This window comes from Anthonomus grandis, chromosome 6 (genome assembly GCF_022605725.1).
Source record: "Anthonomus grandis grandis chromosome 6, icAntGran1.3, whole genome shotgun sequence".
Taxonomy (NCBI): domain Eukaryota; kingdom Metazoa; phylum Arthropoda; class Insecta; order Coleoptera; family Curculionidae; genus Anthonomus; species Anthonomus grandis.
Window position 1 is genome coordinate 2,936,519 of NC_065551.1, and position 26,093 is coordinate 2,962,611.

The window sequence follows — 26,093 nt, forward strand, 5'->3', positions numbered from 1 at the left end:
TAAACTTTCTCAAGACTTCAATTCATACATAAGGCCATTAACTGGGTCGTCACACTGATTCTAGATTATACTAGCTGCGTGCCACTCTTCAGGACTATTAATGCGATAACAAGCAAATGTCCCTGGCTATTAGTTCAAATCCTTTTTAAGGTACTGTTGGCATGTTTTAATATAAGGTATTCCGGACAAAGCATCGGTATTTCTGTGTGATTCGCCGTTCATGTGTTGTAAAGTGAAACTATTGGAGCTGTTCTTGATTTGTCCTTTAAGGTTTTTAAATTGCTGCCTCATAATTCAGCCATTATTAAACAATGATTAGTATCTCCAACTCCGCTAATAAAATAATTTATAGAGATTCGTTCTCGAAACTCCGTTGAGGCGAAAGGGTAAGCCTACTAATCAAGAAATATTGGCCTTAAACTGTTGGAGACCTTCATCAGGTTGTTGTCTTTTAGAATTAAATTGGCTCAATATACTTATTGAACATCGGCTTCACCGTATCCCATCTCTAAAATACGCACCGGTACGTCAAAATTGAATTTATCCTGAGATAACCACATTCATACTATTTCTGTAGCTTCTTCTCTTAGGCATAGCTTAAGATTGATCGCCCTTTCTTCCTTATCCAAGCGGACCCCTGGCAGCGGCCTCCAACTGATTCAAACTTAACTGTCCACAATTTACATTCCAAGATTGGAATGAATAGGGCCACGCTTTTTTTAAGTATTTTTTTATATAATTATTCAATTTCTTCTTGAACTGTTGCTTTAAAGTGAATGATTAACTCTCTTTGTTTCCTCGCAAGATCTTCTTAAAATTATGTATCTTATTTAACAAGAGGCACGAAACCGACTTGTGCCTCTTGTTCATTTTTGTGTTTCTTATCTCGTTCTTTTTGCTTATAGTCTCATTCCTTGCTCTTCTACGTTTACGAATTCTTTTCCTTTGTTATTTTTTCTCTCTCGTTTTTCTTGTTTACGATCTCACTCCTAGTTCTTCTCTTTGTTCTTGAAAATTACGAAACTCACGTCACATTTAAAGACATATGTGACGTGAGTTTGATGTGATCATGGAATAATTTAGAAATCCTTAAAAGTTTCTACATTGTTTTTGCCCATGGAAGCAGACCAATATTTGTAAGATAACACTAACAGTCAAATTCAAACTACCAAGACTTACAACAAAATGCTCGATAAGGGAATTCCTCAAACAAGATGAACTATTAATAACTAGACCCTATGGGTGGAAATATTAAACTAAGTGTAAGTAAAATCCTAAATAAACTTTACTAACCGACTTAAACTATAAAATAAACACAAAACGTAACTTTCCTAACAGTATTTTTATTTTTATGAACATGATACACATATTGTAAAATATACAGGAAAAGTTACCACCCTTAGTTACCTCTCACTCTAAGATTTCAGGAAAATGACGTTACACGTGAAAAATTCTTATGTAAAAATTAGATCCATGGAGCCTCAGAAGTCAATTTTTACGCAAGTATCTTATATAAGAAGTCGATTCGTTACTTAGTAGTTTTCATTTCAGATCAGAACTATTTTATTACTTGCCAAAATTCCATCCATAGCCGTAGTTCCCCAAACAAAAGTTTGAAACTTGACGAATACACCATCTATCAAGCGATTACACCAAAATGTAATCGCTTGATAGATGGTGGTTGTACTATTCTTAAGACCGTCACTTTTCTGGCAATCTAACTTTAGAAGATAATTCAATAACGAGATTTAGATATTAAATAACGAGACTGTTTAAAAAAATTCTACAATCAAATGCTTCCTTTCAATATACTCGTCACACACTTTTTTATCAGTTACGAATTCCGCCAGTTTTCGCTTCACGTCTCCCATCGCCTCGAGCCGGGTTCCTTTGAAGGAAGACCTAATCGTTGGAAATAGGAAAAAGTCACAGGGTTCTATATCAGGCGAGTACGGCAAACGTTCCAACACTGGAGTATCTCTAACGTCTAAGTAACGGTTCTTAGATAGAGCATTAAGAGCAGCTGCATTTTCCTGGTGCAACATCCACGAATTCGGTAGTTTTTTACGAACTCTCATCCTTATCACGCTGCCGTTGCTATATAAAAAACGATGCTAATCATTAAATTTTCGTATACATATATCGTTTATTTAGTCAAAAAATAATACAAATTAACAACTAATACAAGTTATACTACGAGGATACTTAATAATTACCATATTACGTTTTAAAAAATTAAATAAATAATAAACACAATTACCACAAACATATGTATATTATACAAACAAAAACGAGACGCAAATTAGACAAACAAACATGAAAATGTTGGTAGAAATAAGTGGTTTATTATACTAAATTTGCAATTAAATGATTTTTACAAGCCCTTTTAAAAAACTTTATACTTTCGATTGTTTTCATTTCTATTGGCAACATATTTGTTTAGACCATTAAAAAATAATGAATTTTGAGCACGTTCTTAAGAAACTCTAGGTATATAAAAATTATTTCTCGATCGCCTGTTATGATCATGTATTTTGACAGAGAATGTGACTTTACTCAACAGATACTGTGGAGCTTGACAAATTTTAATCTTACGGACAAATATCAGCGTATTGAGTAGAAGATGCTCTCTGACTAGTAACCATTCTAAAGCCTTCGATTTTGACTTCATTTCGACATCCTTAGTTTTTTTATTCTTAGGGATGCATGAGTTTTCCAATATGCGTATGAATTGCCGCTTAGATTCAACATCCTATGGGAATATCCAGGTTTAAACGCAAGTCAGATTCTATTAAATCTTTTGGGACCAACTTCACGCAGAGTTTCGTAATTTAAAATTTTTCTGACAGTTTTTTTATTGACATTTACAATCTCAGCAATGAATATAAATACGATGATCTCCGTGCACAGTTGATTTTAGTCACTATTTGCGAAGTTGAACCAGAACAGATGGATATCAGTTAATTTATTATATAAGATATCAGATAACAGTTGGTCATCTTCGGTGCTCTCTCAGCCACATGCACGAAATAGAGAATTCTCATCACAGACCTCTCTCAAAAATTTATAGGACTTAGTCAATTTTTTTAAAATTTAACGAGAAACGTCAAACTGATCCAAAACACTTTTCGTTCCTAACCTCAATAGAAAAAATACTACTACAGCGACAAAAACGTATTTTCATACTGGAATAGTAGACACTTTCACCTATTCCAACGCTGCATGCGTTTCCGACCAATCTAGGACGCCTTCTGCGGGCAGCAGGAGCTAATCTTATTCTCATATAGTTCAGAGAGTGTAATTCCCGTTTGGAAGTTCGAAGGGAAGGACTATGCTTTCGACAAATATCAAGCACATCCATAAAATAGTACAGCAACTCAGCTTAGATCAATTTGTTGGCGTCCGCCGGCAGTAAATTTCTTAAATAAATCGCAAAAGAAATAAAACTTTACCAATGTACATGACATTCAAAATAGCTAAACACCTAAAAAAAATATTATGTACTTTGAAGTAGTAAGAGTATGTTTAGAAAAATGTATTTAAAAATTATATAGCGAGAACAGGAGTCCAGCCTAACCACTATATAGAATAAAACCACTATATGATTTTTACTATATAGAAATTTTAGTTATTTGCCAGACTTTATATAAAATTTATTTTTCAAAAATATTGCGCCAACTAAAAGATAAATATAGATATTTAGAGACTCGCCTATAGGCACGTTGATGTAGACTGATGTCTGCCATATCAAATCATTAGTAATCTATCAGTCGGTTTGGTACGCAAGGGGTCAGGTAAAAAAGTACCATATTTCCTAAAAGCTTTGTAAACCCTTCTCTTAGTACCACTCACAATGGAGACCGAGAAAGATTTAAGCTTACCCATTCTAATTCTCCTTGTGAAGAACCACCATGGAGGCATAGGCACATCAATCTGTTCACAGGCTCTATTCATATCATTTCTTTACAGCAAACCTACACAGACACACACACAGACTGGACAATACCTACACTATGAGTTCAACCATCCTGCATCTACCAAAGTGGGGATCATTAACGCATAAATGAATATATTAGTAGAGATTTGCAGTAGACTGGTTTCCTGAAGAAGTTCATCAAGACCATCATCCAGAGGGCTGAACAGCCCACGAACATCCAACGGATAAATTCGCAGGATATATCTACGGAGAAGACCAGGTGTATTGCCAGAAAATACCCCGACAAGGCTGCCTTTAAATCGGGGAAAGCAACCAGATCCGCAGCGTCAAAAGACAAACTTCTGAAAAACTGAGTCACCATCCTCTGTAAGTATGGAGTTTTCGAAAGATGGAGGATTGAAAATAGACTAGAGTAGGAGAAGAATCTAAATCAGGCATATCTATAGAAGTAAAGCCAAGATTATGTACAAGAAGCGACACAACCCAGGATTCTTTTGCTAATCAGGTCTACACCTGATTAGCAAAGTAGTTAGCGGCGTAGTGAGGTATTTTAGTTTAGGCTTAATAACAGTTAGAGATACTCACCAACCGGAAGTATTTAACCCTAGTGTTAAACCTTCAAAATATAGAAATATCTTTTCATTATAGGTGCTTACTGCTCAATTTAACCGTATAGTTAATAAAAATAGTCAAAAGAGATATGGCTGTTACTATACATATTTAAAGTGCTTTCATTGCAAAACAAACCACCCTTAATACCGTCTAAAAAAAACACCTAAATCTAGATATACAGGGGGGCGTCTAATTTTATATTTGACAAAGTTCGGTCTATCACCTCCAGCTAATCTCACTTTGATACGTCAAATGGGCATCCCCATCGTGTGACACATGATTGTAAGCAGCATTAAAATGTCTATTCCACAGTGCCAATAAAAGTAAATCGGTTGACGTAGCAGCGAATAGTGTTATTTTATCGACAGTATACCCTGTACTGGGATCACATAACACATAAGAATACATTCTTATGTGTTATGTGACTGGGATTCCAAAATTATGATTCGACGCGATTACTCGATATGACTGATTCTAAAAAAAATTTTCAGTAGTGAGTGTCTTGCGGATTGCCTGGTTTTTAACGATTTGTCGACGACACACTTGGGTATAACGTATGCCCCAGAGATATATTTTCCATAAAATATAAACCTACGGTTTACGGTCCGTAGGTTTATATTTTATGATATTTTCTTACTTATTTAATACGCGCATACTGCGTCAGCATCTTTTTTAAACGTATTTGCTTTATCGATGTTTATCTTTTCATTTGTTAATCAAGAAGCTTGCTTAAACTCAAACAACTAATAAATCTAATTCAAAGAAGCATTGGACAAGATTTTAATTTTGGAATTAGCGAAACTACTGCAAGTCGTTGGATCCATAAAACTACTGAAATTATGGACAATCACCTTGCTGACCGATTCATTAATATTTTAAATACAAGAGATGAGAGACAACTTAATAAATTAAGATTTATGGAGAGATCGAATAAAACGAGTTTAGTCGACAATTGAAATTCAGAATTAATTAGAATCACCCTGCTCGTTACGTCTGAGTCGCGATCGAATTCGAAGTCGTGATCGTATCGAGATCAACTCATGATTTTAGAATCCCAGCTCCAGGACTATAGGCGATCGACGGATAGCCATTTGACATTTACAATACCAAAGTATGTCAAATCGCTATCAGTATGATACATCATTTTAAAGAACATAAAATCAACCAACAGTGTATAAAAACATTTAAGTTTATATACTTATAAACAGTAAGGGTGTAAAAAGATGTTTAAAAAATAAAAAATTCAATCTGTTCACAGAATTTATTTATTAAGTACTCAAAATGTGCTCCGTTATTCGCGAGACAATAATAAAGTCTATTTTCGAAATTCCTCACGAACATTGGCAAGTGCTTGTCCGCTAATATCTCTACGTTCACGAGTAATTCGATCCTTTAAATCATTAATACTTTTAGGTGGAGTTATATAAACGTTGCATTTCAAATACCCCCAAAGGAAAAAATCTTGTGGTGTTAAGTCTGGCTACCGTGCGGGCCATTCAATTGCACCACGCCTGCCAATACACATCCGTGGAAACTGTTCATTAAGCCACTCTTGAACTGTCAAAGCCTAGTGCGGGGGAGATCCATCTTATTGGAAATACAAAATTATTTTCGTTTAGTATCCCAACACCAATTTCATCCACACAAAAATATTTGGACTCAATGCACTGTTTATTACCATACATTTTTACTGGTAAATCCATTCAACTTGCATCAATTTTTTTGGTTAAGTAAGAAAGGAAAATTGTTTTTCATTTAACATAATGTGTGACACTATGAGGCAACTACTAAAGTTTGAGCTTATAAAATGTGTCTTACTATCATACATTTTTGCTTACTATTCGCTTATACGTCAACCAATTTAATTTTTTTCGTTTTGGTTAGAGATTGATTGCCTCCCCTTTAAAATGATGGACAAAAGATCCATTATTCCCAGACATTTTTGGTCACTATTCGCTGGTACGTCAACCGATTTAATTTTTTTGGCACTGTTGAATAGATATTTTAATGATGTGTCACACGATGGAGGTTCCCATTTGACATATCAAAGTGAGGTTAGCTGGAGGTGAGGAGCTGATTGACAGAACTTTGTGAAATATAAAATTAAACGTCCCCCTGTATATCTAAATTCCCGTGTTTTTTTTAGTACTTGTTAAGGGTGGTTCGTTGTGAAATGAAAGCACTGTATATATCTGTATATATATTAAATCCACCGATTTATCCTTTTTTTAAATATTACCTTGAGAAATCAGGTCTTGAAGAAATATTACATTTTCAACACAACAATCATTTATTACTACATGAGATGGTAAATAATAACAAGTAAATTTCAACAACTCTTTAGACTTACCGTTTAATTTATGGGTGAGGTCATGCGCTTAGGCAAGTCTCTAAGTAGCTTTAAATTTAGATTAATTACAGTTTTTGTAAATAAATTATCTGATAAATCTATAAAATCGCCTATTACTATATTCACGCCCCTTCTGCCAGGAGTTTGCTTAGAGATCCACCCAGTCCTTAGGTCCTCGAAGTCTATAGCCAGCTTTTGTTCAAGAGTTGCTGAAAAACATAAAACCCATTTAAAAAATAAAAAATAATAAAAAAAAACGATTTCATTCCATGCAGTAGAAAATTGAATTATTCATAATTGAATTATTGACGAGTAAACCAAATACAATCATAGGTATTAAAATCGTTAAATCTATTCTTTCACATAAAGGTAATATTGCAGTGTTTGACAATGACCTACGCTAAAAATTTTGTAAGATTTAAAATCGTATTGCAGCTTATACAGGGTGGCCCATGAAAAACAGACCAGCAAAGTTTACGGCTTTGGATGTGAACATTTAAAAAAAACCTCGAATCCGTATACTTTTGTTTTCAGGGGGACATGTTTACACATAAATTCCATCACTATAACTTCAACTCCTTAGCGAAGGTCATGGGCTATTGGGATATTGAATTGAATTTTATTTATTAGTACTTAGGATTTGTCTTATTAATAATTAAAAATGTCCGTCGGTCACCTCCATAGTAAAGCAACTGTTCAAAGTTTTCCCACACATCGTTATTAATATCTGGTGGAATTTGATGGAATTCATTAGTGATGCGGTTCCGTAAATTTTCTATGGATTTAGCCAAAAAAACATCAAGAGGACAAATCGGGTGATCTTACGGGCTATTTGATGCTGTCCGTTTTCCCAATCCTCCTACCAGAAAAACGTTTCAAACAAATTGAACAGAATCTATTTTACAGCTGAGGCTGTGGATATTATGGCTGAACCATACTTCGGAACAAAACGAGCATAAACTGAAATCAGTTAAAAAGTTTACAAAAGGAAAAGTCGATCAGTTTTTGGATAACAGACATATGTAAACCAAAATTTGGTTCGAGTATTTCTCAGAATAAGCATTCCACCGGCAAGGCAATCAACAGCTATGCAATAGCGGGCGGAAAACACAAATTTTAAGAAAAGCTCATTTCAAAAATTCATGCTTCTAGCATCCTAAATTAAAAATAATAAATGGATGTTTCATCCGGATAATATGAATGAATTAATGCTGGGTATGTCACAGTCACATCACAGTGGGCACGTGTCAGACACCAGTTATTTTTTTAAAAGCAGACACGACACGAAAATTTTAAAGATAAGGACAATATGGCCAGAATATATAGTAATAGTACTAGTAGGGAATAAAGAGTTTTTAACATCTTGAATACTTACTGCACGAATTAAATAAAATATCTGTTAAAGTAGGAGTCAGGACAATTTGAGTAATAAATCCAACATTGTCCTTTCTATCCTTAATTTTGTCATCCAAAAAATTAAATAACGCATTGTGATCTATGGTGTTAGCCCAAGGAGTGGGAAAGCTAGCAGAGGGCCAAAATAAAGGCTGTCCAAAACGTGCAGCATCTGATCTGTAGACAGTTATAACCTAGAAAAAAAATATGTTTATGTTCTTAAATTCTTAAAAGCATATGAGGGCGGTTCAAATATTATCGAGACAACTGCTGTAGATGATAGACATACTGATAGCATGTATGTTTTCAAGGTCGTGGCTCGAGTATGTAATAGCTGGGTCCCTTACGAACATTGTGGCATAGTTTTTGTCAGGAGCGCATGTTTCACCCGCGTGCTAACGATCATGAGTAAACGTCAAGTGCCGACCGCTGTTGCTCACCGTATTGTCATTCGTGTTTCAATGTGAGAAGGTGTTTAAAATACCCAATTTTTTTGTTGAAAATGAATAAAATTTGCTTTGAAATTGTCTGCAATCAGTTCGGTAGTGAATATATTTAAATAGGCTAAAGCATTCAAGAATGGCCGCGAAATCGTCGAGAATGAGCCTCATGACCGCCGATCGTGGGTCATCATACCAGATATCATTCGCCGCGCACAACTTCCTGCGCATTCAACGTTCTATCAATACTGCATACTACTCTAAACTCTACTCTCTGCATTCTAACCATCTGAAAATATACGTGAAACCCGCTTATTGCTCGAAACGAAGAAGCATTCCATCAAGAAGTGTGATTCTTCTCCAGGATAACGCGCCCTCACACCATGGGTTTGATGCTCGATACAATATCGAAATTGGGGTGGGAGGTACTGAAACATGCTCTTTACAGTTCGGATGTATCACCTAGCGACTACCACATATTTGGATCACTGAAAGAAACCCTCAGAGGTAAAAAATTCAACACCGATGACGGGGTAGAGGAGTAGAGGAGTTTGTGCGCACATGGCTGTCCGAGTTGCCCAAGAAATTCTTCTATACCGGCATTAAAAAGGTGAACAAAATGTGTAAATAGTGAGGAAAAGTACTTAGAAAAACGGCAAATTTTTGTACATTTTTTTCGATAGCAAATAAACGTGTCAGAGCATTTGTCTCGATCATATTTGACCCGCCCTTAATTTAGATGCGTACCTGGTAGCTAAACTGACTTGTCATATAATCAAGAGATAAATGATCCATATGATCAGAATATGGCAGAAGCTTGGTTCCATATGTTTTTAATAACATTTGCATTAATTTTCCATGTGTTTGTTGAGTAAATCCATAAAAATGTTGAAAATCTAATATAACGACCTTAAAAAAAAAATTGTGTAAGAATTTTCAAGTAGATAACTTTGGTGTCCTACACCAATACAATAAGCAAAAAAAGAGTAAAAAAGTGTTCAATTTTATAGGTTTTACGTACAAAACTAACATCAATGTTTGTAGTAATATTTCATTTTTTTTTTTATTTCTTAATATTATATGTCTTTTATTTTAAAGTCTGTAGCTGTCCCAACAAATTTTAAGTGTGAAAATACTTTGACAACCAATATATAACAACTGCTTATATACAAAAAATATAAGGCATTTTCAAAAAACATTTGGATATATCATGGTAACTTAAACAGATGTTGGTTTGATCTAAATACAGTCAAATACGGCAATCTAGCACGTTAAAATTAAATTGCCAAATTAAAATGGTTTTTGAATTCAGCGCCAATCCAACTGTCCAAGTTATTTTGAATTTAACCAATAACGATTTACAACGTCTGCATGATGATGATTGACAGGTATATTTCTATGACGTATTTCCTCTCCAGACAGAGAGCCTCTCCTATCTGTTCTCTTAACCAATAATCATCAAAAGTTATATGAAAGATAGAGTAGCAAAGTGTCAGATCATAATAGAGCCACAATAGACCTAGTGTCATAGTGGAAGGACACAAGATGCTCACAGATCCTAATGCGTTTATTGTCTACCTTTCATTTGTTTCCAAACAACAAAACTGAATAAAATATCACGAAAATTGGTTCCTTTAATCTACGGAATTATTTAGAAGTGTAGGGTGCTTTTTTAACGGTAATTAAATGACGTTTAAAGCACAGTATGATTTTAAACAGATAATCATGTTTTTTTCTTACATTTTTGCATTTCCTTGCTTGTCAAGCTGACTATAAAGCTTTTCGGAATCTAATAGGTACAAGATGCTATAGGGCGCGTATTACAATTAGGATAGCGGAAGTGTTTGCTATACTTGAAGTAGCAGAAAACGAGAAGCATTGGAAGGTAACGGAGGGATTTACATCTACTCTGATAGTCAAGCTATCCTCAAGGCGATCCACAAATCCAGGGCCAGCTCAGCGCTAGCCCAGAAATGCAGAGACGCATTGGAAAGACTTGCAGCACACAGGGAAGTGAGACTGAGGTGGGTGCCAGGACGAGGGCAATGAGCGGGCCGACGAACTGGCAAGACAAAGTTTTGTTAGCGATTTCGTAGGTCTCGAACCTTGTCTCGGTCTCAGTAAGAAACGGAAGAATTGGAGAAGGACAGAAGAATGTAGACAGGCCAAGGAAATAATGACCAGACCATGACGGCTCTAAAGCAATGCGACTGCTAGCAAAGACCCGACAGAGTATCAAAGACTTGGTGGGAATCCTGACTGAGCACAACTGCCTAAACAGGCATCTAAACCTTCTTGGTTAAAGAGAAAGCCCGCTTCATCCGAATTGCGGTACAGGGGAAGAAACTTCATACATCATACTAGGTATCTGTGATAGGTGGAGTCGCCTGAGAAGAAAAACTTTCGGAGCAACGGAAAGATCTGGACTGGGACAACGTGCAAGCTTTCATTAAAAGGACACCGACTCAGTGAAGACCGCGCATTGGGGGTTCTGCGGTTGGCGAAAAGAGACTCCTTAGGCCTACTTGCCGAGCTCTAGCTCCTCCACCCTTACTACTACTACTACTACTAGATTACCATTAGGATAATCCTGCGAAATAACACCTCATCCATACATCATAAGAACTTGCATCCGATTCAGTATTATAGGTAAGTACGGATAATAATGAAGCAACACTTTGGCAGAGGCTAATTAATTTTTATTTTATAAAAGCAGTCATTTTTTTAATTTACCCTATTGCCATAAAGAGCTCTTTGTTAAAAGCCTATACAAATTAGTGCTTAAATCGGATATGAATTTGCCATTAAAATTAACCAATCTCATGAATGATTTAAGAGCAGTAATATCGCTCTGATCAGACGCATTTAAAATTGCATTTATTTTATCTAGAGAAGTGCTCAGTCATTTTTTAATAAGTCATTTTTTGTATAAGTATGTGAGCTTTCTCATCCTCCTCATTGATTAAAATATCAACAGACAAGATGGCTACAATCTCCAACTTTGCTAAAATACTTTCGATAACGCACTGAAAAATTCTTTGATATGCAACTCCAAATGAAAGTCTGTTTATTCTAAATAGACCTTTGTGGGTATTTAAAACTGTTAGGGGTTTAGATTTATCTGATAATTTAATTTGTGCATAAGCTTGTTATAAGTCAATTTTGTTAAAATGAACGCCATTATTTAACTCAGCAAAAAGATGATCTATTTTTGGAAATGGATATTTATTAATTTCCAAATGTTGATTTAAGATGACTTTAAAATATCCGCAAATTTTCCAGGTGTTTCGGCATTAACTTTTCATTTCACTGACATTCCAATTATTGTTCAACTTTCTCCCTTAGAGCCAATGCTAAATTTCGAGATTTATAGTAAAACGTTTTAATAATATTGGATACGTATGTCAGGAATAAATGGAAAAAGGTACTTACAATTCTCATCAATAATAAATATATACTAGAACTCTCTTTAGCTTGGCGGCTTTCTGATACCTTCTTATACCAGGTTAAAGGAACGAGGGTTTAAGGATAAAGGAGGGTGACACTTTACAAAGATTAAAAAATAAGCTATACGCGAACGCGTTTCAAAGTGTAGTAAAGTATATGTTATCTATCTATAAAAGACAAGAAAAAGAGCATTACGAACTACAGAGTGTGTACAGGTTGTTTAGAAACATACATTTTTAAACAAATGAAAACTGAACATACAGAAAGCAAGTGCAGGATTATCCTTTAAGTGTATGGTAGCCTTGGCGTTTGGTATAGTTTTTTTTTTTTTTTTTTTTTTTGGGGTCGGTGGAGAAATTCTTTATGAACACTGGTTACGCGGCGCCGCCCCCAGTAGTGTGGGACTCAGTGTCGAGTCTGTTTCGTCCTATACCCACTAAAACTCCACCGCTGGGTGGTGCCTTGTGGCTCCCTACACTGCGGTCTGCTAAGAAGCAGTCCTATTGTGTCCCATATGTTTAGTCCCACAGGTTCAATTCTGTAGCTTCAAGGAAGTCCAGGATTGTGCCCAGTGGTAGATTTCTTATACCCTCTGGTGAGGGTTTCTCTTCCCCCAGGAATGTTGCCCTGGTTTGATTAAATGCTTCACAGAAGCACAGTATGTGAAGAGTTGTTTCGTCCTCCTCATTGCATCCCCTACATAGCGAGGTAACTGATTTCCCTAGCGTATGCAGGTGTTTCCTGCTGGGTGCATGGCCTGTAAATAGCCCTGCGACCCTTCGCAGTTGTTGTCTGGAGAGGCCCAGTATGTTCTCACCCTTCTTGAAGGGTGGGCTGCCTATAAGTTGTTTGGATTGTTCCATCTTTGGCAGCTGCTCCCAGTAGAATTTGTTCTGGTTTGTTAGCCAGTTGCCGATTTCCCTCTTCCAGGTCTTATCGCTGACACAACATGTTGGTTCAGGGCCTACCAGGCTGTTGCTGGCTCCCTGGGTTGCAAGTTGGATAGCCCTTCTTGCAGCCTTATTGTTGCCCATATTCTCTGCTAGGATTATCTCTGGCCTATTTTGCGCTTCGGCGAGGTTCCTGAGATCCTCCCAGCAGCTTTGCACAGTCCTTGACTTAGTCTCGAACTGTTGTAGTGCAAGTGTTGCAGCCTGGTCTCCTGTGAAAATTGCGAAGGTTTTGCCTCTTGGCAGCCCTTCTCTCATCAGTTGGACACAGGTTTGTATTCCTATTACGCTTGCCTGTAAATTTGTTGTTTCGAGGCCCAGGTTTAGCATAAGTTGTCTGCCCTGTTGTTCGTCCTCCACCATGCCCACAGCTACCCCGATCTTGGATCGTTTGGTTACCGTGTGCCATACTGAGTAACCTCTTTGCCTGAGCCTGTCCGCTTCTGCGTCCAGTGGTCCCCTTTTCTCTTTGATGACAAAAGGTTTGTCTAGGTATGTGACCTTGGTTCTGTCTGTTCTTAGGACCAGGCCCCCAAGGTCCTGTATCTTGTCAAATAAGGCATTGTGCCCATCTTTCGATAGGATTGTTGCGCCATTTGACAGCAGTCTTTTCGCCCCCGTTATAGCTTCAGCCCGTACCACTAAGTGTAGCGGGCTTAGTCCTATCAGGTTCTCTAGGGCAGCAGTCGGCGTTGTTGACATCGCTCCTGTTATGCCCAGACATGCTATTCGTTGTGTTTTGTTGAGTATCTGTATTACAGTCCTCTTTTCTGCCGCATGCCACCATATAGGTGCTGCGTATGTAATGATGGGTCTAACCACTGTCGTGTACATCCAATGTACCATTTTTGGTGACAGTCCCCATGATCTACCGAACATTCTCTTACAGTACATAAGAGTTTTCGTGGCTTTATTTGTAGCCTGGATTACATGTTTCTTGAAGCTGAGTTTTTTATCCAGGGTTATACCTAGATATTTGACCTCGTCTTCAAGTCGCAGATTTTCTCCATAAAATTTTATGTTTCTAATGGGCTCTAGTTTCCTTCTTTTGGTAAAGGAAACCAGAGTAGTTTTTGTGGGATTTACCCTTAGTTGTTCTTCCTCACACCAGTGCTCGACAGTAGTCAGGGCTCTTTGCATTTTTTCGAATACATGAGCCTGACTACCCCCTCGTGTAAGGATGACTATATCGTCAGCATATCCTATAGCGAGGATAAGCTGCCTCTCCAGTCGTGTCAGCAAGCTGTCCGATTCAAGGTTCCACAGCAGCGGTGACAGTACGCCCCCTTGCGGTGTTCCCCTGCACACTTTGGCCTTAACCGTTGTGCTGTTGAGATTTGCTGCTACTTTCCTATGATTTAGCATTTGGGTTATCCAGCCGCCAATCATGGGATGTATTCCTCGTGCTGCTATCGCACGGTTGATTGAGTCATATGATGTATTGTCGAATGCTCCCTCAATGTCTAAGAAAGCTCCTAGGGCGATCTCTTTGTTGTTCAGAGATTGTTCGACCCTCTGGGTTATCTCGTGAATCGCTGATTCGCAAGATTTACCTGTTTGGTTGGCATACTGGTGTCGATGTAGAGGGTTGACCCGTAATACATTGTCCCTGATATGCCTTTCTATGAGCTTTTCCTCTGTTTTTAGGAGGAATGATGTAAGGCAGATTGGTCGGAAGGATTTAGGTTTCGCATAGGAGTCGCGCCCCGTCTTTGGTAGAAATACTACCTTTGCTTCCCTCCTCTCTGGTATATGCGCCGTGGCTAGACTTGCCCGCATTATTTTACATAGTGCAGGCAGCAGCAGTTCGCTACCCCGCTGTAACATGACTGGCATTATGCCATCCATTCCGGGAGATTTAAATGGTTTGAAGGAATTTATCGCCCATTTAACCTTCTCGTAGGTTACTACCTTTATTGCTAGTTCCCAGTGTTCCCTTTTGCCCCTGTTCGGAATGATAGGAGTTGGGTCCTGGGTATGTTCTGGTTGGTGGAGAATTTTCGATCCCGGAAAGTGCGTGTTCAGCATTAAGCCAAGCGTTTCTTCCTCGGTTGTCGTATATTCTCCATCGGGTTTTAGACAAGAGCCTAGGGTTTGTCGTGGCCCTTTGGATATTGCCTTGTGGAGTCTAGCATATGCTGGTGTCTCTGCTATGTCCCGGCATAGCTTCCTCCACCCTTCTTTTTTTGCTCTTTTTATAGCATCATTGTACCTGGTTAAGTGTTGTCTGTATAGATTCCACTCGCCAGTTCTTTTGGCTCTGTTAAAAAGCTTTCTTACTGTCTTCCTTAGCTCGCTTAATTCTTGGTTCCACCATGAGGTGTTCCCTGCTTGACGTAGTTTGCTTGGTATAGTTAGGTAACCTTAAAAACTTTTGATAATTTATTTAATCAAATTTCTAAAATCTTAAGCGGGTTGGGAAGGGCAGGAAGACTTTTCTCCACAAATGAAAATGCCAATCTTTTGTCAAGAGTTATGTATTTCGATGAGTTCACTCATCATCATCAGACTCTAACACTACATAGCTGCGGTGTTTACATTGTAAACATAATTGTTGTTATGTTTTTCTTTATTAAATCTGTTATTACTTAGAGGAAAAGAGACAAAACGATGTATCAAGAAATACATGCTAGTCATTATATGTTAAAAATAATGATTAGTCACTAGTTATGTATCTAAAGCCGCGTATCCACTAGCATTAACATTTGTAGCAACATTTGTAAACGTTTGCGAATATTGATAAACGCTTGCAAAACGAAGTACCCACCGATTAGCACATGTTATTTAAAATTGTTCACAAAGCAGTTTTGAGAGCGTTTGTCGTGTATCCAGGTTTTTTTTTATTTTGAGGAAAACCGAGAATAGAAAAATTGTAAAAATGGCCCCGTTAAGTAGAAAGAAACTTGCTGCCTGTGCTGCATTAGTATTTTGTGCACTAATAGAAAAAGAAAAGAAGAAAAAAAGAAGGAAACATAGATTTTGGGTGTCTCATTTTTTAAAAACTAGAGTTTCTATGCAGCTGATTTCTGATATCAAAACTGACAGGAGTAGCTTATTCAAAAATTTTACTCGAGTTTCGCCAAGATATTTTGATTTTCTGCTCTCAAGAATTTCTCCAGAAATATCTAAAATTGACACGAACTATCGAGAGTGCGTCTCTAGCGAGCCGAAATTAGACTGGCCATCACACTTCGCTTTCTAGCGACAGGAGATTCCTATGCCAGTCTTATGTACCTCTTCAGAGTTTCGAAGCAGCTCATTTCTATAATAATTCCTGAAGTATGTGCCGCCATCATGAAAGCATTAGCGAGCTATGTAAATATCTATTTATCTACAAACGTAGAATATCGCGTCTCCACTGAAATCAGGCAGAAATCCACAAACAAGTCAAATCCTTTGAAGTTACCAACTTTTCGCGGAACAGTGACAAACGCCTGCAAACGTTTGATGTGAGTGACCGACGTATCCACCGGATAAACATCGTGTTTGTAAACGATTGCAAATGTTTCTAAACGTTCCGTTTGTCAGGTGGATACGCGGCTTAAAAGTATTTGTTTATTTTCTATAAAAATATAAATAAATATCAAATTCTACTTGCATGGCGCTTTTCAGAATTCACCGGTGGTTGCACCGGCAGTAACCGGGCCATTTAGAATCAACCCGGTACAAAAAAAAACCCATATTTCAGAATTAACCGGTGAAATCAGCTAGTTGCGACCGACGAGGCTAACCGGGATTTTAAGGTGAAATCTCGACCAAATAGATTCTTCCTAGGATTCCTAACCTAATTTTGTATTTTTTGCGGCTTAGTTTTTATAAATTTGTTGTTGCTCACTTTTCATTTTGATTTTTTGTGGATATTTTAAAATGGTAAGTTTATTTTGATGGTCGAGTGATAATAATACTTTAAAAATATTTCACACTTAAAAAATATCTTTCCTTAAAAACTAAATATTTACTTGTGAATCTCTTGTAATCTGTCCGTTTGATTATGGAGATTCTGGTGTATTTTGTAAAAAAATTCAAAAGTTACAGAACTCGTGTCAGTTTTGACCTTATGCGCACCATACACGTGACTTTTATCCGTGATATCCGTGACTTGTATCTCATCCACTAGAGACAAGCCTATCTGTAAAATGACCATATATTTTTACTCGAGTTTTTGGTGTTTACAGTTTTGACCTTCCATGCTTCATAATTGCTTCAACCTATTTTTATTCCTTGATTGTAAAAGGGTTCTCGGATCCCACAGAGGTTTTGTGGCATAAATGAATGAAACCAACATTTCGTCATCTAATTTGTTGTGTTTTAGGTCACTTAAGTTAAAATATTATCCTCGTTTGTGCAAAGCTCGAAGGTGATACCCTGGTTCTCCCCAAGATATACTAGGAAACCTTGGTGTTCCAAATAATTTTGGCACTGACTATTAATTAAAAAGCCGCAATAGTCACATTTAAAATATGTGGAACCCAAACTCGACATATGGTACAAAATAACAACTAGTAAAAAAAATTGGTAAAAACTCAAAAATAACAATAAAAAACAAATAGTACAACAGACTAAAAATATGGACTGAAGTTCAAATTCATCAACTTGCCTGCTTATAAACAAGACAGATATAATGTATATGTGCCTTATATGAGGAGCAGACTTGCAAATTGCATTTTGTCCATTTTTACCAATTTTCAGAAAACGCAAAAAACTACTATACAAAAACTAAATGAAAGAAAAAAAAAATTATGTCATCATATAATGGCATTGAGTGTATGGACCTCGATTACGAGTTTCTGTACAAGAAAGTGAAAAAACAACTTGAAAAAATACAAAAAATTGGTGGACAAAATGCATTTTGATTATCTATAGTGGACAAAATGCAATTTGAATGTCATTATAATTTTACAAAATGAATAAACTGTCTTAAATGAAAAAGTATTCTATTCAAACATAAACATGAAACAAATAAAATTATTAGACATGTCAAGAAAACAAAAAAACAATATCTCTTGTTTTTTTTTAAATTTTAAATGAAGTTATTTTCATCAGTTTCAGCGCATTCGCAAGCTTCTTCACCATCTTCGTACTCTTGATCTTCATTATGGCTTACAGCAAGATTTTCAAATATTTCAGCCATCCATCTTAACTCAGGGTCTGTGTCGTACCATTTGTCACCAGATAACGTAACAAGTAATTTTTTTAAACTATCAAGTTTTTTCTGTTTTATTTCATGTCCAAGCCGTACTTTAGAAAGAACGATTTGATCCAAGCGCTTTTTGGGTTTTAGCAAAGTTTGGAATTTTTTTGCTGGATCATCCGTCCGATATAAAGATTCAGATTTTACCACCACTTTTGAGACCGTACCTCTTTTAATGATTATTCTCTTACTTAAGCTAATTCCTATTACTTTCTTTAAAGAGACTGAAGCTTTTTTGATATTAACCAATGACCAATTCGTTCCAAGTTGTCTAATTTCTCCTACTTGTTTGTAAAGTTCACAATATTTTTCAGGTGTTTTTATGACCGCGTGTCGCTTTAGGATCTTTTCCACCCTCCCAAAAATTCTGTCTGCTGGAAGGTAAGAGTGTCCCCGGACTGGGAAGATAACCTCTACCTTCTTAATTGTTTCTGGAGCAAAGCTGTGCAGCCATAACATAAGCATGTGGATGATAAAGCTGTTTTTATTTTGCCCCCCGCATCCATCAGAAAAGAGCCGAAGAGTGTCTACGTTAGGGGCAAAATTAGTTCTTTTTAAAAAATCAAGTACTGCTGATGAAATTTCTGTGGCCCCTCTACCAGCTTGGTGTTCCATCCATGAATAAAAAACTGGGTTTTTACAATTAGTGGCTGTAATGCAAAAAAAGTAAATTGAAAGTTGCTGTGCATAAAAAGCATCTTGTATGGGAACTTTTGGAAGAACCTGCACTTGCTGCAAATCAAAACAAAAAGACACTGAGCTAGGTAGTTCTTCCTTCATTATTTTGAGGAACTGAGATGCTCTAACCTTATGAACTTTTAGTTTGGTCTGCAGTTCGCTTTTGTCAATAATATTTCTGGCATTACAGATTTGTGTTGCAGTTCGAACACAAAAATTACATACATCCGTAGCCGGGCTACCAAAGCCTATATTAAAGTGATTATTGAAAACTCTACTAAAGTGTTTATAATTTACTTTTTGATCAGCCGACACATTTTGATTATAGATTGTCCAAAGTTTGGCAATACTGTATTCGGCAGATAAGTAAATTCTTCTTGATTTGGCACGGCCGTAGTGGCTTTCTTTGCCTTTAAGATTGCTTATAAATTTTTTTACCTCATTAAATTTATTTGCAAACTTGTGAGACTTTCTATCTCCTCCTCTTTTTTCAGTAAGGGTTGAACCAATTTTAATTTTTTTAGAAATTGTATTTATTCGCCTTTGGGAAACGCTGAACAGAGCCCGAAAGAGTTTCTGGCAAATTTGTTTCTTAGTACCTTTAAGAAACACCTAAAAGGAATTTGAACTTATAGTTATATTTTAAAATACATATTAGATGACCAAACTTACGAACGAAATAATTAACGGAAAAATTATGCGGCTTTCCATTTTCTTTTCGATTTCGTTTTCTTTGTGGCTCCTTAATATCCATGTAGCTAGCAAGTAAGTTATCCTGCTTAATTTTGTCAGGGTGCTCAAAAAACGTTTGGCGAATCTCTAGCAGAGCTTGTTTTGATAATTCTTGGCAATCAAAATTAGCATTTTTATTTTATGATCACAAACTACGTCAAAATTGTCGAGATTGATATCCAAATTTGAATACCTTAGAGATTAAATAAAAAATATTAACTTAATTTATAAAACCTAACCTTATAAATTACCTTATTTGCTTTTTTCTCTCGCGGCTTATTATATTTCTTTTTCTTTTCCTACTGCCCCTATCAACACTATCACCAACAATATGCTATCCTTCTAACCCTTCCATTTTTTTCGAAAACAATACTTTTATTCTAGTTTTATAAAAAGCTTGTAAACAACACCGAGCTCTAACACGTGGATCGCTAAAATGAACAAAATCTCCATCGAAATGCGTTTTGTCCACGTTTACGGACAAAATGCGCTTTGAAAGTACAACGTGACTGGACTTAAATCAGTTTGTTTGTCTGGGTGAAATTTACCACCTAATAACACGGGGACTTAATGCAGTTTGACTGTCTAAATGTTCATAAAAAGTTGGTATTTCATCATAGGAATGCAACGCCATCTCTATCTCAAATATGGAAAATTTGGACAAAATGCATTTTGCAAGTCTGCTCCTCATATGGTCTTTTCCAAAAACATAATATTTTATGTAAATTTATTCCCGCAAAAAAAGCGCAAAACAATGCGACTCATGCACCAAGGGGCCAGAATATACCATCTTCTAAAGCTGCCTTAACCAATCTATTTAAAATACTAATGGCTGTGCAGGAGACACTACCCTAACCTTAATTAAATCACCCTCCAGTTTCAATTTTTTGTTTATTTACTGTATGAAGTATAACCTAAATAATTATTTACATTTAATATTATTCTTAAATTAAATCATATTTGTTAAACTCTGAATGGTCCTGAGTGCAGTCTATAATGCAGGTGAGCAAACATAGTATAGGCATCAACTTAGCACTTAGAACATAATATATGCGTTTTTTTTAGGAGGTAGACAAATGTCCTTTGTGTAGACAAGCACTAACTGTTCAACAAATAAATTTTAAATCGGCAATAGTGATGTGTCTTAACACTAAGTGCCCCTACCCTTTTCCTGGAGAGTCTATAGTTATTAACCGAAGTATGAAAGACATTAAAAAATCCATAGATATAAAAAAGCTAGTTGAAAATGAAAGGGTTACAAATGCAAGGAATTTACAAAATTCAGAATACATATTTACTTCGGAATTAGAAGACGCAATAATTTCACAAGAAATTTATCAAAACAGGGAGAAGAGTGTGATAGAGAGTGAAAGTGGCTGTTCAAAACAAAGATCTCCAATGAGTAAGCATCCAATTGAAATATCGGAGCTTGATGAATTTTTAGCTCAATTGCTTCAATAACTTTACAAGTTACTATGGTAATTTACTGCCAATAGGGTAAGCTATACAGTGATTGGGCACTTAAGAAACTTACTGCAAATAATAAAGTTGTTTATTCAGATTTAAATCAAATGTATGCATATATTTTTGTGGTTTAATGGAGAGTTCTAACCAGTTTTTTTTTAAATTACTATTTATATAAATGTTTTTGAAATTAAAAAAAATAAGAATAATTTAGGTTTTTCATTGTTTTAGGGCTTGACTATGTGCCATCTGATATTGGCTCATTTAATATCAGTGATTGGCATATGGTTAGGTGTTAAATAATTTAATTTAGGTTATAAGATGTAGGTTTTTATTCAAAAATATTTTACAACTAAGTATTACTTAAAGATACAATAAATGTCCTTTAAAATGTTAGTTATGTTATGTGTACAGATGAAACATATTTTTCCAACAGCAGTTGAGTTAATAGTTAACTCTTCAAATTTACTGGCTTTCATCTTCACTCTCGGAGTCAGTGACAATTCTTCTGATGTGTGGCTGCAAAATTGTTAATTTCTTACCCGCGTCTGTGTCCAGTGTTTCAGACTTGGAACCACCCTTTTTAACTGCACTGTCTTTTACCATACCGGAACCCTTTACCTGTGTTTTCTTTTTTTTAATAATTTTCTCTCTGCAAGTAATATTTTTTGGTTATGTTTTTATATTACTTTCTTGGTTTCAATCTTATCTTGATTGCCATTATCAACATGTTGTGTGCTTGAGAGCAAGATCCTCATCATTGGAAGTTAACTGTGGTGTCCCACAGGGCACTGTTTTGGGTCCTGTCTTGTTCCTGCTATAAATTAATGATCTTGCTCAGTAGAATATCTCTGGTTACTTCACCCTTTTTGCCAATGATACTTCAATACTATGGCAGGACATGGACATTGGGCGGCTGAAGCGAACAATAGTTGATGATCTAATTATCGTTAAAGAGTGGTTCAACTGCATTTGCTTGTGTATAAATCTGATGAAGACTCACTTAATGGGACTAAAATGTGATCTCACAGATTTACTTTTTAATGGAGATCTTCCTCAGGTGCCTGTGGCTAGGTTCTTGGGAATCCTTATTGACTGTGATCTGCGTTTTGAGGAGCATATCCTGGTTTTAAGCAGGAGACTCTATTGAGTGTCCTACTTAAAGGACACTTAATAGAGTGAGAAAAGTTAGGGAGGAATTGGGTCACAAACTGGCTAGAACTGTATATATTTTCTTTATTTCAGTCACATCTCTGTATGGTATACTGTTCTGGAGTGTGGCTAATCAAGGTCTTTTAAATATCCTCTTCACTACTCAAAAGAGGGCAGTTAGATTCATTGTAAATGTTTCTCAAAGAGAATCCTACAGAACGCACTTTGGGGAACAGAGGATCTTGACGCTGACTTCTCTCTTCCTTTTGGAAACATCTTCCCTTATTTTTAAAAATCCTAGTAGGCTGCAAGGTCCAACACCACTGCATGTGACTCGTCAGAAATTTACTCTTACCGATTTCTAACAATACTTGGGTAAAGAGGTCATTGTTATATGAGGGTCGAAAAGTTTTTAATTATTTGCCTATTGGTTTAAAAGATACTAATTCATTAAGGACTTTTAGAGGATTGCTGAAGAAGTCAGTTTTAAGCAAACCTTATTATGATTTGGAAGAGTTCTACCGGAACGTCCTTGAGATTATTGTATATAAGTTTGTATATATTATAGTTTTATGGGTTCCTTTCTTGTTGTGAATGACGCTAAAGTTTTATTTATATATGTTTTTTAATTGATTTTATAGTTTATGATATACCTACTAGTTTTAATACCTTTTTTTTTTATACGTCAAGTTTTGCCAGAGTTTGATATTTTATTCCGTTTTACTATTTCATAATTTGTTTTATAACTTAAATCATATGTTTTACCACTACTTTATATATTTTATAATTTATATTTAATCCTTTATTGAGGTATAATTATTTTCATTCATCTTGTTAAGCTATATTTTGAGTATCAGTTTTGTTAACAAACGTATATCATATTTTGTTAACAAAAATGTATATTTTTTTAAACAATAAAGCACTTTTTGACTTTGACTATTTACTTTTTTGCCAAACCACAAAGGCTGGTGTTAATTTCGTTTGTTTCCATATTTTTCGTCAATAGAGATAACGTTTTCTGGTTTGAATTTGTAAATTCTGTCAGAGAAATATATTTTGCTTTATTCTTGGTTGTTTGCTTTATTTCAAAAATCCCTTCCAAAGCTCGTTCTATATGTATAATATCTTCTACTAAATTTGCATTACTTCCTTAATTTTCTCTGGCTGATCTCAAAGCATTTTTTTCTGTCATATCTACTGAAAATACTAAAGGCTCTTTATCTATGAGAATGTGCTTTGACAAAATGGTGTTTGTGTCTTCAGTGATCTCTTCAACATAATCTATTTTAGCACTGTTTTGGAAAACAATATGAATATTTTCTGTGTCCATATTTATTTATTTAATAACGGTATCCACCAATTTTACAAAAATAAAATAATACAAAAGATACTAATATTAATACAACTTAAGCTAGATAATACTAAGACATAAATCAATGTTACAAATTAATTAAAGAAACATGTTAAAGTCAAGAGTTTCTAATGAATTTGAGAGAACTCCTAAAACTGCTAAAAGAAACGTGCCAAAGTCAAGACTATATCTATCGAAAGAACGTTGCATTCTAGTTATAGGATTGTGCTGTCCATAAGAACCTCTATCAAAATCTATATAGAAGAGTTTTTTTTAATTCTAGTCAATTTTTGCGCCTGAAAATTCAGTCATGCCAGATATTAATTTAAAAATAAAACACAAGTCTGAATTATTATGCCTTAACTCAAGTGGGTCCAAAGAGAGAACTGACATGACCGATTTGTCATCAGTGTGACCATTAGCAAATGGAACCTTAAGTTTAAAAGAACAATTTCTTAAGAATTTATTTTGGACTTTCTCAATATTTTCAATATGCGATTTATAAAATGAAGACCATACAGAACTAGCATATTCCAAACTAGAAGGGACTAACGAACAGTACATATGTAAGTATATCATCATTCAATCTCTTAGGTTCATGTGTTCCATGGTTTTCCCATAAAAATGTTTCGTTATTGTTTTAAATTCTTTGTACAATATGATAAACTCATCGGTACTATTTTCATCGAAGTGATTCATCATTTCAAAGATTTTAATTCTTTGTTCTCCAACTATATTTTTGGACTAATCGTATGTAATCTATGTCTCTAGGTACCAGTTAGGTCAGTTTCTTCCATTTGTTTATTGCAATCTTGTAGTAACTCATTCATATAACACATATGTTTAGTACCAAGACATTTACTAAAATCAATAGATGGCGAGTTTCAAGTATTCCACTCGCTCGAAATCCATATTTTATAGTGTCAGCTTTCGCGTATTCTTCTATAACACCTTTTAACAGTGGAGCAAACTGATTAATGCTTCATTAGGGTTTTATCTTCTAAATTCTAATACAGCTTTTTTCCACCCTGTTTTTAAAGGTTTGAAAGCGAAAATATCTGGGGGCTGCATTATTCTGGTAGAGTTAGGATAGAGCGCAATTAATACTATTTCTAGCTGGGTACAAAGTTGATTGATTTTAAGTGTCTGATGCGTGGAGTGACCATCGACAAATAGGATTATTGGAAATACTGATCAGTTTCTTTTTAAATGGGGGTAGACATTACAATGTACTCATAGAACAATTCAACCTTCATCCATTCATTGTCGCTATGACCTATTCCCGAGGAAGTGGGCACGGAATTTATTATGGGAGCTGGAAGCCTTTTATAAGGATATAGATAAGTATCGATATCATTACCATTATATTTATTTTAGCTTGACCAGAAAGTACCTTATACACATTTCTTGCACCTCGTGACGCAATAACTTTATAATGTTTTGGACAAAGATAAAAACAAGTTTCGTCGCCATTGAAAACTCTGTTGGGATCATTAAGTAACTGAATTAGGCTTTTACTTTTTAAATATTCTTTAATTGTTAAAAACCATTTACGGATAACTCCTTCTGAGACCACTGAGCTGGCAGATGTAACTGCCTCTGGCGTACGGTGAGTTAAAGTCGGATCACTAAAAATACACGATACCAGCCATCTCCGGATAAATTGTCTGAAAATTTATTTTCACGTGAATTTGATTTTAGGAATTATTTAACAGATAATTGGATGTCCAATTTTCTGACCGGAAATCCTTTTTGGTAGCTGCATAATATCCATTCTGCCAATATAGCCTCTTCTTCGACTGTAAGAATGGTAGCCCGGCTCAAACTGGTCTTGTTATGGAATTTTTCACTTTTTCTAAATTGTAGTTTGCCGCGGTACTTTAAAGATTTGTCTATCTAATTAAATTAGAATAGCTTGATTAGTACACATCTAATTATATATAATTTCTTGTACATAATAAATTTTCAATTTCATAAATTGTATTTTAATAAGTTATAACAAAAATATTGTGATAAAAAAGAATTATTTTTTAGAAAGAATAATTGTTTAAGAATCCAAGCACAAAATTTGTGTGTTTACTTAAGAGAAATAAATGCAATTTAATTAATTACAAAGCTATATCTATTTTGTGTAATTTCTCTAAAACTTTATTTGAAATATGCATTTATAATTAAACTTACTCTCAAAGAAAACTATCTGCTCTCACTAACATGGGTTTATGGAGAATAGGTCACATATCACTAATTTAGGATGACTTTCTCAGTATATATGTTGTTCCACACTTGATAATCGGGGACAAGTTGATATAATTTATACTGATTTTCAAAAGACATTTGATCAGATCTTGAAATAGTTAGGATTTTCAGAAAAATTAATAAAACTTCTTAAATATT

The 26,093-nt window shown here is 35.4% G+C and overlaps 2 protein-coding genes and 1 long non-coding RNA gene across 7 annotated transcripts in view; 1 reads left to right on the top strand and 2 right to left on the bottom strand.

Moving 5' to 3' along the window:
- Nucleotides 1–1,449: 1,449 nt before the first annotated feature.
- LOC126737274 (PI-PLC X domain-containing protein 3-like) overlaps nt 1,450–26,093 on the bottom strand; it is a 46,450-nt gene continuing 21,806 nt past the window's right edge. For 3 of the 5 annotated variants that reach the window (XM_050442107.1, XM_050442104.1, XM_050442105.1), the window contains 3 exons: nt 9,482–9,643; nt 8,275–8,488; nt 6,821–7,108 (listed from right to left, as the gene is read on the bottom strand). In XM_050442107.1, the coding sequence (XP_050298064.1) occupies nt 6,903–7,108; nt 8,275–8,488; nt 9,482–9,643 (582 nt within the window). In that variant the 3' untranslated portion in view covers nt 6,821–6,902. Of the gene's footprint in view, nt 2,098–6,820; nt 7,109–8,274; nt 8,489–9,481; nt 9,644–26,093 lie in introns of those variants that run through there. The other 2 variants (XM_050442103.1, XM_050442106.1) reach the window with 2 other exon arrangements.
- Nucleotides 17,774–20,452, bottom strand: LOC126737269 (uncharacterized). Its single transcript, XM_050442092.1, has 2 exons — nt 19,677–20,452; nt 17,774–19,612 (listed from the first exon to the last, which is right to left on the bottom strand). Exons 1-2 carry the CDS (start codon nt 19,752–19,754, stop codon nt 18,152–18,154), a joined length of 1,539 nt encoding a protein of 512 aa, XP_050298049.1. The 5' UTR covers nt 19,755–20,452; the 3' UTR covers nt 17,774–18,151.
- LOC126737278 (uncharacterized) lies at nt 20,435–21,405 on the top strand. Its single transcript, XR_007660978.1, has 2 exons — nt 20,435–20,734; nt 20,798–21,405. It is a non-coding gene; the product is annotated as an uncharacterized LOC126737278 (long non-coding RNA).

Coding starts and splice junctions, on each gene's coding strand:
- LOC126737269 (XM_050442092.1), bottom strand. CDS start 19,754: ATGGATATTAAGGAGCCACAAAGAAAACGAAATCGAAAAGAAAATGGA. Junction 19,613..19,676: donor ATTTTTCCGTTAATTATTTC/GTTCGTAAGTTT, acceptor AATTCCTTTTAG/GTGTTTCTTAAAGGTACTAA.